The following is a 15,791-nucleotide window of genomic DNA, read 5'->3' on the forward strand; positions in this document are numbered from 1 at the left end:
GCGGCGCGGCCGGATTGACAGACAGACCGAGCGAGCGATCCCAGCGGCTCCCGGCGCGGCCCCTCACGGGCTTCCCCCGGCCGGCCTGTCCCTCCCGACCTCAGAAGGAGCAGCGGGGGCGGGCACTCTTACCTCTAGGCTGTGCTTGCGGTCGGTAGCGGCGCAGTGGGCGTTAATCCAGTGAAAGGCCGGGAAGGGCTTTCCAGGCGGGCGCCTCAGGCTGTGTCAGGCCGGCGGGGCAGCTGCAGCAGGCCCGGCTGGGCCTGGATCTGGCCCTCTCGTGCAAGTGTATGTCTGGTATCGTTGCCCACATCAATGTCACAGTTTATTGGGATAAAAAAAAAAAAAATCAGTGTTGTAAAGAAGCTTGTCCTTTAGCAACATCGGTGGGAGCAGAGGAGTGCTTTGTGAAGCCGAGCCCTGGATATTCCATGGAAATGAAACATCAAATCATTGTAGGGAAGGGTGCGGGAGACAGGAGGCTGGCTTCAGCTGGGTTGCTGTTAATTTTTAGTGGTGAATTAGGTTTCAGTAAGTACTTAACAGGCAGGTATCTCTCAGGGAAAGAGAATATTTCAAACTCCATGATTTTCTACAGAAAGATAAACTCTTGTCAGTCAGCCAGTTTTTTTCTTTTTGTCTGTCCACTATATGGGCTGTAAGATTTCTTTCTCTTCACTTACGTATTTATTCAGTGTAAATAAATGTTGCCTTGCAGCTTTCAACAGACACAGCTGGAGACTAGTCTAAGGAAGACACATGCCAAAGTGAGTCTCAATCCCCTGCCACGCCTGCAAGAGGTAGAATACTGCATGGCAAAGCAGCACTTGCCACAGGCACACCACTGGGTTCCTCTGGCAAGACTCTTCAGCAGCTTGCGGGGAAGAGTTTTATCCCAGTCAGACAACTGTGCCTCAAAGGTGCGGAACAGTGACTATTTCTCTATGCATCGCTGTAATACCTGAGTATGTTCCAATTTAACCAGCTTTAGGTTCAATCTCTGAGGAGGATCACGGTGTCTTTATGGGTGCCAGTATGTGTGTAATTTCACTCTATGCACCTTTCCCTTTGAAGCTGCCAACTCAGCGTAAGGGAGTTGTCCAGTTTGTAGTTTCTGGGTCATGGGTTTGTCATGTGCCTTATCTGTACTTTTCTTATGGGCTTTTTGCAGCACTTTTATAGCATTGAATTTTCTTTTATAGTATTTTGGAAACAAACCAAGGGATCCCATGAGGAAGCTGATGTCACAGCATTTTGTTCTGAAATCAGAACAGTGAGTTTAGGGTCAGAAGGAGCTAGAGGGAAAGGAGTAATTCAATCAGCTTTAGGAGGTGCACTTTGTCTTCAAGACACTGGAAAAATAAGTTCAGGAAAAAAAGAAGCACCAGTACTGTTTCTTGGTCTCTACTAAAGGAAGAAACTATTTAAGCAAAATTGTTTATGAAGATGAAATTTACTTAAAATACTACTGAAAAGACTGAAATTGCCATGCTTGAGGCAGAGGAGTAAACATCAGGAGTATTTTCTCAATTCTTCCACTGATTTGTTTAGTTACATTGGTTACCTTCAGTTTTCCAGTTTGTAAAATAGAGGGGGTAATGATTGTTTAGGACAGGAATTGTCTCCTGAATATGCTAAATACCACTACATGTAGCTTGTGCCTACTGAGTCCCTTAGCGCTCGTGCAGGTTGAGGTAAGAGTTCAGTTTGCCATGTTCTAGCAAGATACAAGTTAACCTGAAGTCAGCATGATCTCAGAAGCCAAGACTAAACAACTACTTCCTTTGCCTGGTCTAAGGGGACTGTGTTCACATGCCAGTTCTTGAAATTGCTTTTTCATAGTGTCATGTGCCCCTTGCGTGACTCTAGGGGGCAAAGGAAATTTAATATCTTAAAAAGCCTAAATACAGAAGGGTTGCTTGTAATCCTAGCACTTGGTGCCTGGCTAAAATATCCAGCATGAAAGCTCTGCAGTGTAGACATGGATGGTCTCACCATGCAAATAAGTCTTGAAATATTTTGGAGATATGTATGTTTAAATGCTTTAGCTGTATGTTTTCAGTTGTGCTTGGTATAGATGATGAAGGAATGATGTGCAGCACTGAAGTTAATCCTGTTAATCCAGACTTTTGCTAGGAGAAGCCTTTGCCATGTTCTACACTGCTGTAATCCGGGTTAGAGCAATGCAGGACATGGCAAAGGCTTCTCCTAGCAAAAGTCTCATGGGAAATCATTAGTAAAATCTTATGCCTTAAGTTGGTAGGCATCCAACAAGACTTCACAGCATGGTATTTCTGGACATGCTCCAAGAAGAGAACGATCCAAACAAGACCATTTGCTGATGAAAAAAGATCAGAGTTAAGTAGCAAATGTCTGTGTGACTGGGTGTTTGTGTATGTATTGCATAATGTATACCCAAATATTTATATTCTATATTGAAGTTACTCTCCTATTAATTCTTTCCCCTTTTCATATGTATAAGGGTAGCTAGTGAAACAACACAGTTGTTTTCACAGAGACATGGAAATTACGGAAGGTAAACATGAAGGAAAAATGCAGAAAGCAACGAAGGCATGTTAAAACATGAATCTAGTTAGAGCAGAGAACAATCAGTTCTGTTTTCTTCTTATGTTTAGTATCAAGTTTTGCGTAAGGCTAAGACATCTATCCAGAAGCTGGAGCAAACCTTGTGTTCTTTGCTGAAGATGAAAGGTAACTGTATGCAAGTATTTGCTTGGACAAAGAGCCCGGACTTGGTTTTTATGTATTTGTTAAATAGAGACAGCTGTACACAGCTGAGCCCATTAAAGCGTTGCAGCCAACTGTGGCTTTAGTTGTAGCAAAAAGCAAGGGATGGTGAAAAGTCTGCCAACCCACTAAGCACTGTGTCTCAGAAATGCCCCTCTGACTCTCAGTCTTTCCTGCCCCTTCCCCAGTCTAGGTGAAGGAAGGAAACAAGCAATTCCTGCTGTCCCATGGCAGAAGGCTGTTTGAGCTGAGTCCCCTTGGCAGCTTCACCCTGGCAGGTGTGGGGCTTGGCATGGGTGCCCAGGCTGGATCCTTAGGCTCCCACTCGGAGCCTGCAGGAGCTGTGTGCTCCTCTGGCCACAGCCGTATGGCACAGTGTGAGTCACAGCTGTCACCAGCACCCAGCCCTGCGAGAGCTTACACTGCCCAACAGCACACTGGGGTGTTAGCTAGAAGGATTTCCTAGGGTAGGAAATGGAAGCCTCTGGTAAAGAGTGTACTCTGATATAAATGGTTAAGAGAGATGCTACAGTTTTGTTTTCTTTCAGCTGGCACGCCCTGCTCTGTTACAGCCTGTGACACCTCGGTCACACTGGTCAGCAGGTACCGTCGGCACGGGTGGCAGCTCCTGCTGCGGGGCTTCACGCCCCCAACAACGTGCCTTCTGTGTAGTGCTGCTGGCCGCTGCCTCCGCTGGCAGCAGGCAGAACTAGGGGCTGACAGGATAGAGGCTTTGGACATATTTTTTTGTCCCTTCAAGTGTCCAAATTCCTGTCAGCTAGAAAAAAAATGGCTATTCATGTGACTTGCACCTCCAGTAATTTGCATCTATTAGAAGTCTCAGTGCTTAAAATGAACAACCTCATCTGAACCCACATCCTTGGATAACCCATAAAAGTGAGTCACAGGTAGAAAGAATAGTTTGACAGCAAAACTGAAGGGATAACAAGCAGTGAGGCTTGCTGAGGGGAGTTTGAGGCAAGCTTCCCCTTGTATGTACTTGCATATATGCAAAATTCATACTGCTTGTGAATCACAGGTTGGATGTCAAGGTTTTTTACTTGCAATTTATTCATTATAAGGTAACCAAAAAATACTGCATTGACTAGTGCATGCCCAGACTTTGATTTGCTGGTTGTTTTCACCATCAGTTCTGTCAAATCAATTTTAGAAAGAAGGCATTGATTCTAAGTTCCTCAGTGTTCATAAACTCCCAGTAGTGCTAGTTACATTGTAGAAGAGACAAATGTTCCTTCTTTCACATCATTTTTGCCTAATGACAAGCTCTGGCTTGTGAAGAACCAGTTGTTGGCAGTATTCTGCTTGGTTGGGGCTGAGGGTGAGAGAGAAGCCAAAAGTGCCATTGATGTGACAGTAACCTTTCTGCTGACAACAGCGAGCTGCAGTCTGGAGGATGGGAGCCCATCCAGCTTGGAGGAAGTCAGGGAGGAGTATGTCAGGAGGCAGTTCGGCAGTTCCAGGTAAGGGCTTATACCAGTCAATAAAAGATGATAATACTTTGCACTTGCTTCCATCCCAGCATCTCTGAACTTCTTTGTCATTGCTACTGTATTTCCAAGCAGAGGTTTTTCATCATGAGGAGAGGAGAAAGAGGTTTCACCTGGACTGCTGTAATCCCATTGAGTGCACAAACATTCTAAGCATGTTGTTGGTCTCGTTTCCAGTCAGTGCTTGTATTTTCTTTCCCTTCTATGTAGCTGATCTCTGGCAAGGATTTCTCATTGCCTGCAGAGCAAAAGAAGGAGGAAAAAGCTGGCTTGGGAAGAATGGCTCTGGGCTTTGGAGTGACCATGACAAGGGCCTTATTAATCCAGTTAAGAAGTTGTTCATGTGGCTTTTTTCCCTTGTGTTCTTTCCAGCACTACATCAGCCTCAGAAGATGTGAGTGAAAGTGACTCTGCCATCTGGTATTTGCTTCAAGAATGTGAAAAACAAACACCGGAAGAATATGGGAAGCCAGAATTGATCCAGTTTTCAGACACTTTATCCCCAGATCTAATGGAATTTGAACGGTAGGTGCACCCCACATAGCCTCAGGTTTTTAACTTGTTTGCATAATCACTGCATCCAGGCACTGCTGTCCATGCAGTCCTGCTGGAGCCTGCACCTGCCTTGCAGAAGCCTTGTGCCAGCAGCTTTGGCCCTACTGGTGATGAAGCTGATCACTTCCTAAGCCCCCACAGCTTGCACATGAATGAGCTCTCAGTGTTGTAGCAGTCCCCAGCTTTTCAGGCCTTGGTAGATCCCTGAGGATTTTTCACCCCTTAAGAAAAAGAAGAAAATTTCTTTCAAGTGTGTCAGTCTCTGTGTTGCCATGCTTTACCACTGTATCCCTGCAATGGGGCTAGATTTTAGGAGGGTAAGAATTGCTGCACCAGATGAACTTGTCAGGTGTCTAACTGTATGTGTTCCAGGGAGGTGCAGGAACCAGAGTTAGGCACATTCTTTTCCCCACAGTGATGCTCATCCTTCCTCTAATGGCATTGTTATGAGGAGCTGCCCCTTCCAGAAACAGACCCTTAGCTCCTGGCAGCTTGGGATCAGAGTAGGGTAAGGCTGGATTCAACCAAGGAAGAGCTTGTAGTCCTCAGCCTCTGGGCTGCAGAATAGAGGTTGTCTGGAAGATACCAGAAGGCATACTGCAACAATGCAAACATGTCTGCAACACTGGGGAGGAGGGGAACCTAAACACTTGCACGTGTGTTACGCTTAGAGCTAGTGGGTGTGAATCTGTAAACCCTTTAAGCTCCTAAATGCCTGATGCAGGACCTAACAGTCAAAGACCACCATTCTCATGTCAGTTGTCCATGTATTTTAGTTAGAAGTCGTAATGGTAAAATTACTGGGTTTTTTCAGTTACTGATACCTTAAAACTGAGTACATTATATTCCCATGTTCTTCCCCTTCCTGTCAGACAACACTAGGAGGTAATTAGAGGTTCTATCCTGCATTTCCAACAGGATAAACGACTGTTTGATTGTAAAGATATGAGAAATAGATGCATATGTAATCTATTTTGTACCATCAAGCAGTCCATTTCACCCTAACCATTCCAGAATTAAGAACACGCAGTGCAGGAGAATCCAGAGCTGCAGCTGGCATCCTCTTCCATGGCATCACCGCTGTAGCCAAAAACTTCTGCAGTTCCTTCTTCTCTTTTGCTTTGAACTGCTGTGTATTTCTAAAAACGCCTTGGATCATCGGGTTTTTCCTCAAAAAGAGAGTGCAGCTGGACCAGCAGATGGCACCAGCTTCCCACGCCTGCTCCTGCTTTTGCTCCCGTTAGAATTGGAGGTGGCTGTAGTTAAGGTATCGTTTAGAAGACCTTGAAATGTGCTGAACCAAGATTTTCAGGATTAGAAAAATCTGCTTCATCAAAGAGTGCACGACGGAGCCATAAACACCTGACTTTCACGTTCTTTACTGACGAGGCAGACCAGGGCCTGTACTGTGTAGACTCTGGCACTTACCCTATAGTCCTAGGGCCGATTGCATTTGGTTTATAGCTAATTCTTGTCAAAAAATTACCTTTTATAACAGGCATAAAACGAAAGGGACTCTTCAGCAAAGAAAGCAACAGCCTTTTAATGATCATTTAATCACATGATTTGGGAAGCATCAGAAATGCTTTGAGCTTCTACTGACTGGGTTTTTTTCCCATGTCCAGCAGCAGGAGCTACATTGGTAGGACTTCAGAGTACTCTGCCCAGTGCAAAATGTGGTTGCCTCCTTCCATCTGGGAAGGAAATATTTGAGTCGTGCTTCAAGCTTAATTTCTTTAGCAGAGCAGTCTAATGGTGATTCATGTTCTGCTTGAGAAATTCCAGGTCCTTTGTTTGGAGCTGGACATACAGAAACCTTAGTGAGTGCAGTACCTTACATGAGAACACTTATTCCCCTTCTGGTATTTTGTCTCCAGCAGTGGTGGAAAATACTCCTGAGTGTGGAAACTGGGGTTTAAACAGATTTATGCTTGCCTACAAAATTATATTTTCAATATTGGTTTGCTGGAACAAATATTTACAAATAAAAAAGAAAAGAACGAACTCTTTTGAGTTGCTTTCTCATGCAATATTGTTCAGTTAATCAGGAAATGTGCTCATCTGGGACATCTTCCAAGGAATCATTTTGAGCCCAAACATAGTACCAATGACTGCTGTTTATAGAACTCTTGCTTTGTACTCCTTTGATCTTTTTATTTTCATCTGAGACTCTCTAAGCATTTAATTAATGTAAAATAACCTTCAGTGCTGCTTTCTGAAGTAGACATTATTATCCTTGATTCACTGTGCCACACAGTGCTAGCAGAAGAAGCAGGTTTGTTCTGAGATTTAGCCACTGGGTTGAAATTATGAGCCCTATGTTCCACCACCAGTTTCACTACAGACTGCATAGAAGTCAGTCCTAGGGATGTGTTTCCTTAGATGTAAAATGGAGGAAATTGAGCATCCGTGCTTAAGTCAGAGCATCCAGACCTAGGGTAGTGTCCTTCTGTCTGCATGTATAGCACCTTGTGCATCAGGATATGACCTCAGCCAGGGCTTTAAAGCGTAGTGCAATGCCAGTAGATGTATAAAAAGGGACTTACAGTGCAAAAGGCTCAGGATACAGAGGCAAGTAACTGAAAAATTATTAAATTCCAGTATGAGGTTTGCCTGTGCGACCAGTACAACCTGCAGTGCCTGGAGCTTCTGTTGTGAGGCAGTCCTGCTGAGGCTGAGGCTGAAGCTGGAGCCTGATTTCAGGTGAAATCTTCAGCAGTGTTGGGCATCACTCAGTAATTGTATGAAGTCTTGGAGGCAGAGTCAGTGAAGTAGTTATGGATCAGAGCCACTCCCCAGTGTCCCGCTGATTTTCAGTAGATGGCTGCCTTATAGCCTGCTCTTAAGAGATGCTCCCTTTCCTTTCCTTTGCTTTCCTTCCAGATACCTGTATTTTTATAAGCACACAGTGGACCTGCTGATAGAGCATGGAATTGTTTGCACTGGAGAGGTGCCTCTTCCTGAGGTCTCCACAGCTATTTCCCATTTCTGGCAAGAGCTTTCTGAAGAGAGCAGGGACAGCATCTTGCAGTACTGTAGCCAGAGAGATTTCTTCATGGATCCCAAGGCTGTTTGCCCAGAGCCTGCTTGCACTGAAGGTAGTGTGAGGGACAGCGGAGGTAACAGTGAGGAAGCCAGTGGTTCCTCAGTCTCCACGCCAGAGGAAGTAAGTGCTCAGCAACATTCATAGTCTGCCTCTGAAACTCCAAGCCTTCAGAAGCCAATTGGCTCTGCAGCTTTTAATTGCAAACATAGGGTTGTTGTAACTAAGCTTTCCCAAGACCACATGAATGTATACATGGAGACAATAAGCAGTCTTTGAGTAAATGTCTGCAGCAAAATTTATCTTGGTAAGATACCTAGCAAGGTAAGATAGTAAGATAGGAGAAGATACCTAGCAAGCTGCAGTAGTGCAGTGTAGTAATCCTGCTGGTCTCCACTGACTTGTGGAGTTTCTGTGCCAAGTTACAGTTAAATTTGCTCGTACCTTGCTCCAGGGACAGGAAGCAAGAACAAGAATTATACAGTTACTGTGCTCTGCAAACTCTCCAAAGAGCACAGATGATCTAAATCCAGAAGGGATACCTAGTTTGCCAAAGCCTGCTGTGTTTTGGGTTGGGTGGGGTTTTTTCATCAAAGCACTTGGTAGCAAAGAGAAAGTATTTTTAGACCAGTCCCAGTGGTACAGGGCCAATGACTGCCTGTACCATGCACTTCTGCAGAGCAGAAGTCAGTGACTGAATAGACCAGGGCATTTATTAATAAGAGATTGATTAAAGAACAGCCAACTCTATAAATGGTTCCTGGAGCACTGATTGCTGAAGGAACTAGCTGCTCGAAGAGGTATGTGTAATTTCATTAGCTGCAAGAAAGGGACAGATGTTTACCTTTAGCATATAAGTAAATTGCATTGACAAGTTCTTTTTGGGTCACAGGACACAGCTCATACTGCTCGTCACCTTAGGAAATGTCATGGGAATGTTCCACGTACGCTACTTTTCTGGCACAGAAAGTGTGTGAACTGCATTATGGCAGAGTGAACTAATGAGTTTAGTGGTCTGGCACAAGGAGCATCCAAACTCCTTTGTAAACTGGAATTTGGAGAAACTGGCTGGTACAGCTGAGACCTCCAGCCATAAGCAGCAGTCCACAGTCAAGTCTCTAAAGCACCGACACAATTTGTGGGTTTTACTGATTTTCTGGGAAATGTAATGTGAAGCCTAATTCCTAGAGGTTGAAACACAGGCTTAAGGGAGTGGACTGACCTTGTGTTCCCAGCCATGAAATACAGTTATTCCACATTATTCCTGTCTCCACAAAACCTCTTGGTTTATTCTAGCTGCAAACATACCTGTTAAATGTAAAGAAAGAGTATCATGCTTTTAAAGACTTCATTATTAAAAGTTATGCTGTGGGTAAAACTTTTAGGTGGCTGGATATGCTGACATCTGAAGTGATTTCTCTGCTAGGTGATGTTTGAAGATGCGTTTGATGTTGCTGCTGGTTTCCTCGACAGAAGCAAGACTCAGGGCACATCCAGCCAGAGGTAAATTACAAACTGCCCCCTTTTGGCAGACACAGTACGTTAATAGCTCACTTCAGTACTCCACGGCAAGTACTCTGTGGAGTAAGACAATAGTCCAGCTCTCTTTTTTAATAAATGGTCAGAGTAGCAGCCTCCAGCAACTGTGCTCACAATAATACTTCCTTTTCAGGTGTAAAAGTGAAATTACTAATGGTCATTTACAGCAGAATCAGTAAGAATCACTTATTAAGAGCAGCCCATCACTTCAGGATAACTGGGGTCCTTCTGATTTTCTTGGCTACTCTGCACAGCTTTCTGTCTTTTCAATTTACAATACTCATAATATTTTCCTTTTCTCTCTGTCACTTACCAGGCCTGTGAGGACCAAGAGGCATTCCATGGATGAATCAGCTAATCATAAACTGTACTCTCATTTAATGAGACAGAAATGATAATTTGTCAACATTTTCTCCCTTGTCTTTTTCAAGTACTCTAATTCAGTCACGTGGAGGCGATCAGGGTAAAGTGTGGTTGACCTGAACAGTAATACCAAAGAAACACAGGACCTGTTAAATAACACCTCTTTCCTCTTCAGTTCAGATGAGTTACCTGGAAGAGAACATGTCAAATACAAAGCTGGCACTGCCTTTGATTTTTCCCAGTAGACCAAAGAACAAAAAGGGTTGTTTTCCTCAAGAGGAAAATCACATTATGATTTCTCTTTTATGTATTCTTTCTACTTAGTCTTTGTTAGGATTGTTTCTCTTTGCAAGTAGTGTTTTTAATCTGTGGAGTTTTAATCCCACTTTCTACTTACTTTTCAACATTTAGAGTAATCTTTAATGTGACTCTCTTTCTTTTGCCACCATTCCAGGTTGCACTTTCAGAAGAGAATGAATTAAAATAAGGTTGTTTTGGCTGTTGATCAGAATATACTTGAATGGATGAAAAAGCTTAACAAATATTTATTTATTAAATAGTATTTATGAGGTCATAATTTCCATTTGCTTTTAAAATAAGATTAAGTATTTCTTAATACTGCAGAGTATTACAATAATCTTTACAGTCTGTTTTAGGTCCCAAATCAGTTTAGTATTTCAGTAGTCAACATTTATTGTTTTCTCTTCTTGCCTATTGTTCTGCACCTTGTAATTCTGGACAGAGGTGTGATGGCAGAACTTTGTAAAATCCCAGGAAGAATGCAGAGGTGAGGTCCAGAATGAAAAGCTTATTTTTGTGCCACAGTTACCTGAGAACAAACCTGCCAGTTACAGCTAACATGTCATTACATGAACACAGGTTACTGCACTCACTCAAAAACTTTACAGAAGAAGTCAAAGCTGTTCCTCTGAACAACCCTACCAAACACACTCCCAAATAACCATTGCAGCTGTCTGTTTTAATGGATATTTACTTTTCCCCAAAACAGTGTTACTGTAGCTGTCATGTATCAGTGGATCTCCTTGTTGTGACACCAGTTGCTTGTATTTCTTTTCTCTGTTCTTATACATCTGCCTTGCACTTGGCAAACAGTATCTCATCAATACATCCATCACCACTCCTCCCGGTCTTGCTTGGCTGTTTTCTTTATTATCAGAACCATCTCGAAAACAATTTGAATTTTTTATAAATTTATAAGTAAAATATGGAGGAGAGAAAGTAAGGAGAAGGGAACAGGAAATTAAATACAGTATCTGATTCCATTTTCAGTTCAGCATTTGCAAGCTGCACTTCTGAAAATCCAGAGGATCACCAGAGACTCTATCTGCAGGTCACTGACTTCCTAAAGCACCTCTTCTTTGCTAATACACAGTTTTGCCAGGTAAGCCTTGCCAAAGGATTCCTTAAAGAAGGAGCAGTGTATTTCAGGAGCAATGTCAGAAAGGGATTTTTGTATTCAATGCTTCTGACCATATTGTCCAGAATGATTACAAATAAGAACTTGGGGTTCATAATTTCAGATGTGTCATTCCAAAATGCCAGTAGGATTGCCTTTGTAAGAGGCAAACTGAGTGAATACTGCTTTGAATATTATTCAAAATGGCAAATGACGTAAGGAATTTAAAATTTTTTTTATTATTATCCTTTGCATGAAAGTTCCTTGTGGAAAAGCTTGAGTGATCTCCTCTGAGCAGGTAAAGCTCACTTTCCAGTTCTCCATCAACCCCCAGCTGCTTCATTCTGAGCTCAGTAGAACCACCTTCTGCTTGTCTGGGTGCCAGGTTCCCTGCCCTGAGCCCTCCACTGGCAGGCCCTAGAAGCAGGATACTCGTGTTCTTGAAAGAGCTGATGAAAAGGTCCTGAGCTTCCTCTTAACCTCAGCCTACTGTTGCAAGTTTGCTGAGCCAGAAGTCTTTGTGCTTGCATTGTTTGTCCTCCCCTTCTTATCTCCCTGCCAAGGAGGTGGCTCAGAGCTTGCCTGTGGGTGAAGAACAGAAAGGGAGATACCCCTCAGGCAGAGGTTTGGTTCAGTCAGTGGTACCTCCACAGCAGCCACTGGTTTGCTGGTTTCTATTGCCTAGCTCCTAGCTCCCACCTGTCTCTAGTACTTGAACAGATGCTCCTTTGAAGGAAAATAGGTTTGTGGCGAGGGGTAGTTGTGACAGAAAACAAAGCAGAAACTAGTGTTGCACCACTGTCTGAATCTATCACATAGAAACTGCTGCATGCCATTTGGCTCCCCCATCTTGGAGATAGCACTAAAGGAGGTGCAGAGAATGGCAGCAAGCACAGGCAAAGGCATTAAATAGAAACTGTTAAGAGTAGGACTTTTCTAAAAAAAAGACTGAGGGGTACTGCAAGACCATTTTATTCCTACATGGTGTGGATTTGGTACACAGAATGATTACTCATTGTGTCTAACACCAGAAGAACTAGAAAGCACTAAATAAAATGAAAAAACAACGTATTAAAGATATTTGCATGTACAAATTACCATATTTAAACTCCAGGGTCATCAATCCATGGGCAATTACTAAATCTGAAGGTCCAGATTCATTTTCCAGTACAGGAGGACCTCACAGCACAGTTTGCTATAATGTAGGAGCATTTATTGTAAAACTGAGCACACTGTGTGCCCAATTCTTGCACTTTTTTCTAAACTTCACCTGCTGACTGTTGTCAGAGACCAGGCACTGATCTACACAGCCCTTTGGTCTGTGAATAGCTATGTTCTATGTAAGAGCGGAGCTCTTCTTGTGTTTATGTAAATGACCATGAACTGAGCAGGCCTAGAAAAGAAAGAAAATCTTTAGGCAAGATATAGCATTTTCTGGTTTTAAATTTCTTTTGTGAGTGTCAGGCCTGGCATGGTCTCATCTTGTCCTTCTGCTTGGGGCTGCCTCGTTATATGTGAGCCCAAGTCCATCTCCCAGCTCCCAGATGAGGTGGTATGGGAAGAGGTAGTGTCTCTCTCAAGCTTTAAAGAGGCACATTTAAAACAAGACTAGGAGAATGACAGTGATGGGAAGAAAAGCAGCAAAAGAACCCAAAGTACTGCAAATTGGCAGTTGAGTGTACTGTGTGGATCCAAAAGGAAATAAAAAGCTGCACACATTTGTTTTACACAGGAACTTTTAGTTGTCTGTGATAAGACAATAAAAAGGGAGTTTGAGCAGAAATCACCCAGGCTAGATAATGTGAAGGTCACAATCTGTTTTGATTTAGAGTGCAGTACTGCACATCTAGACAGTGCTGCCAAGAGGCAAAAAAAAAGCCAAAAGAAAATATGACTGACAAGATATTTTTTGTTTTGAGAGCAGAAATTCGGATCCATCTCAAAGCAAACAGATTGAGACAGTTATGAAAGTGGTTGCAGAGCAGGGATAGAAGATGTTCCAGCTAGCTTGAAACACACCAACTCAGGCAGCAGCAGAGAGATCAGTATAGGCTACTCACCTTACCCCAGAAATTGGGCTGCTCAGAGCATCAGAGACTCCTGGACTTGACAGGGAAAGGAACCCGTCCTGCTTACCTTATGGGTATGACTGAACCTCTGCAGACCATTCCCCTTCCCTTGACGTGGTACCTGTGCTGGTGCTATGCTAGCACAGGAGTTTGGGAAGTGTTGGGATAATTATCCCAAGGATAAAGCAGTGTCCCAGGACACTGTGCACACACCTTGTAGAAGATACAGAGGTGGGCAGCAAGTACAGTAAGTACCAAGGTAAGTCGTGTGATGTGCACCTGACTGAAATACAAAAGGCAGCCCATGGTCTCCTTTCCTTTCATCTGCAGAGCTGATGAGGTGATGGATTTCATTGCTGGTCATTCATGCCAGTGCCATGTTCTGTCATTTCTGGTTAACTGTCCAGGTACAAACTGCAACTACTGCTGTTGGATTGTGGATGGTCCCTGTTTCATAGTCACAGAGCTACTGAGCACAGCTCCTCTTGAGCCGCTGCCCTGGCTCTCAAGGCTGCCAATGGCATGCCCCTCACTGGAATAAAAAGCTTCAGAAAAACTCACGCAAGAGGAGGGGAGAAATGATTTGGACAAGGAAAGGGAGAGCTCTTAAAAAGGCAGTGACCCCAAAATGAGAACAGGAGCATGCTTCTATGGTACCTGATAAAGAAATATTTCTGAGCATGACATTAGTTAAGCAATCTTGTAATTTTTCAAGAGCTGTTGTCTTAAGGTCACATCATAAGAGAAGCTTAGCAGCAAAGGCAGTAAAGGATTCATTTAGACTGAGATCCAAAGTTTTTACCTCAATGAAACTCAATGAGGTTTTTTTCCTAAATAGTGCTGAGCACCTTTGTGTCTTCAAAGGCACACTTTCTTTTGAAATCATGGATTTTAGATGAGTCACTTAACAAGCAAGTGGTATTTAGTGCTCCTTAAGCTATACATTTTTAAACAGCACCTATTTTTAAAAGCAGTATTTCACTGAAGAGTCTTGCATCAATGCGGAAGGTGGACTAGATGGACTGCAGGCACGAACACTTTCACCTTCTAAACTTGGATTTCTCAAGAGCCACTTACTCTCTCTAAACTGGTGAAAGAGAAGACCGTTTCCTTCTATTGCTAAAAGTGGAACAAAGCCTGAAGTTGGTAGAAGTTAAGGCCTCAAGGAAGCTCTCATACCTTCATAGCCTGTTTTGTGACATCCTTGCTACCACAGTCAGTTACATCTGTCTAGATGATGTAAATAGACACAGGGTGGAGCCATGTGGTTTTAGAAGGAAACTGGCAGAAAATTTGAGCCATTCTTCATCAGGCACCTCAGGCACTTACCAAATGCTGGTGGTTGATTCAGAGAGGAGGGAGGGCTCATGGTGCATTTGCTGGCACATCAGCTCTTGACCAACTCACTGCGTATTTGAAATTCAATGAACTCCTCTGTTTTTTAATCCTGCTTGACTTTGGGGGGGCTTTCAGGAAGAAGATCTTCACTATGATCATGAGACCGTGATGCTGCGGTGCACTGAGACCTTCGATGATGAAGATTTCTAAACAGTATCTCCACTAATGTTTTGCCAAGCACTGCCAGGTACACCGGGCACATGAGGAAGCTTCACCTCTTTCAGCGAGCTACCTCTCTAAGCAGAGTGTGGAGACACTGTGTTGAACTGGTTTGTTACCATTGACTTCTCCTTCCCTCATTAGTACTTCTTGATATATCAGTTGAGTAATTTATACTTTTTAAAGGTTTCAAAGGTCTTAGATATTTATTAATAAATGTTTTTACCCATTGCTATTTAATGTTTAGCCTCACTTCACAGAGAAACTGGGGCATGTACAGTTAAGTGACCTTGCCTAGCATAAGCTGTGGGAAGAGCAGCCGGGAGGCCAGATCAGTGGCAGTCTGCATACTCCCATAGGATGCAGGTCTCAAACTGCAACCTGCAAAAATCACCTCCTGGCAGTGATTACTTTTCTGGTGCAATTTTTCATCTTGGGCTGACAAGGAAAGAGAGATTTCCTCACAGAGAGTGGGATGAGGCTCTTCGATCTCTTTATGAGGACAGCAGCAGTGAGCACCCACTCCCCAGTCACCCAGAAAAGTGCAGGCACAATAATACACTTTGGATTATTTACTTTTGTGAAGTGTGTAAAGCCAAGTGATCAGCCCTGTGCTCTTCTTCCACATCTAATTCTTGGATGAGTAGAGATGCTCAGATAGTGTCTTGGAATTAAAAGTGCTGTGAAATTGAATAAAGTCCTTCACATCTCTGAGTTATCATTAAAGGCTCTCTGCAGACTTGAACAAACTGTGTTCTGATAGTGTTGTTGAGGTCATGCTACCAGCCATCACAAACAGAAAGGATGGAAGTTTTATTTTAAAACCTAAACTAAAGCTGGCATGCCTAGGTATCCATCTTCAGCAGCCAGCTTTCAGACTGAATCCAAGAGGCCTGGACTGTGGCCCAGCATTGTCCTGGTGCATAAAAGCATGATACATTCAGGCAAAAACACGTGGAGCTGAGTACCAAAGTACAAGGGAAAAATAAACA

General features: G+C 43.3%; 1 protein-coding gene across 1 annotated transcript; it reads left to right on the forward strand.

Annotated features, from left to right (window-relative positions):
- The first annotated feature begins 718 nt into the window (after positions 1–718).
- On the forward strand, positions 719–15,542 carry STRA8 (stimulated by retinoic acid 8). The gene is made up of 8 exons (XM_048302193.1): positions 719–920; positions 2,637–2,712; positions 4,145–4,229; positions 4,629–4,781; positions 7,695–7,977; positions 9,281–9,357; positions 11,047–11,158; positions 14,716–15,542. Exons 1-8 carry the CDS (start codon positions 813–815, stop codon positions 14,788–14,790), a joined length of 969 nt encoding a protein of 322 aa, XP_048158150.1. The 5' UTR covers positions 719–812; the 3' UTR covers positions 14,791–15,542.
- The last annotated feature ends 249 nt before the right edge of the window (positions 15,543–15,791 follow it).

This window comes from Corvus hawaiiensis, chromosome 4, assembly GCF_020740725.1.
Source record: "Corvus hawaiiensis isolate bCorHaw1 chromosome 4, bCorHaw1.pri.cur, whole genome shotgun sequence".
NCBI lineage: Eukaryota > Metazoa > Chordata > Aves > Passeriformes > Corvidae > Corvus > Corvus hawaiiensis.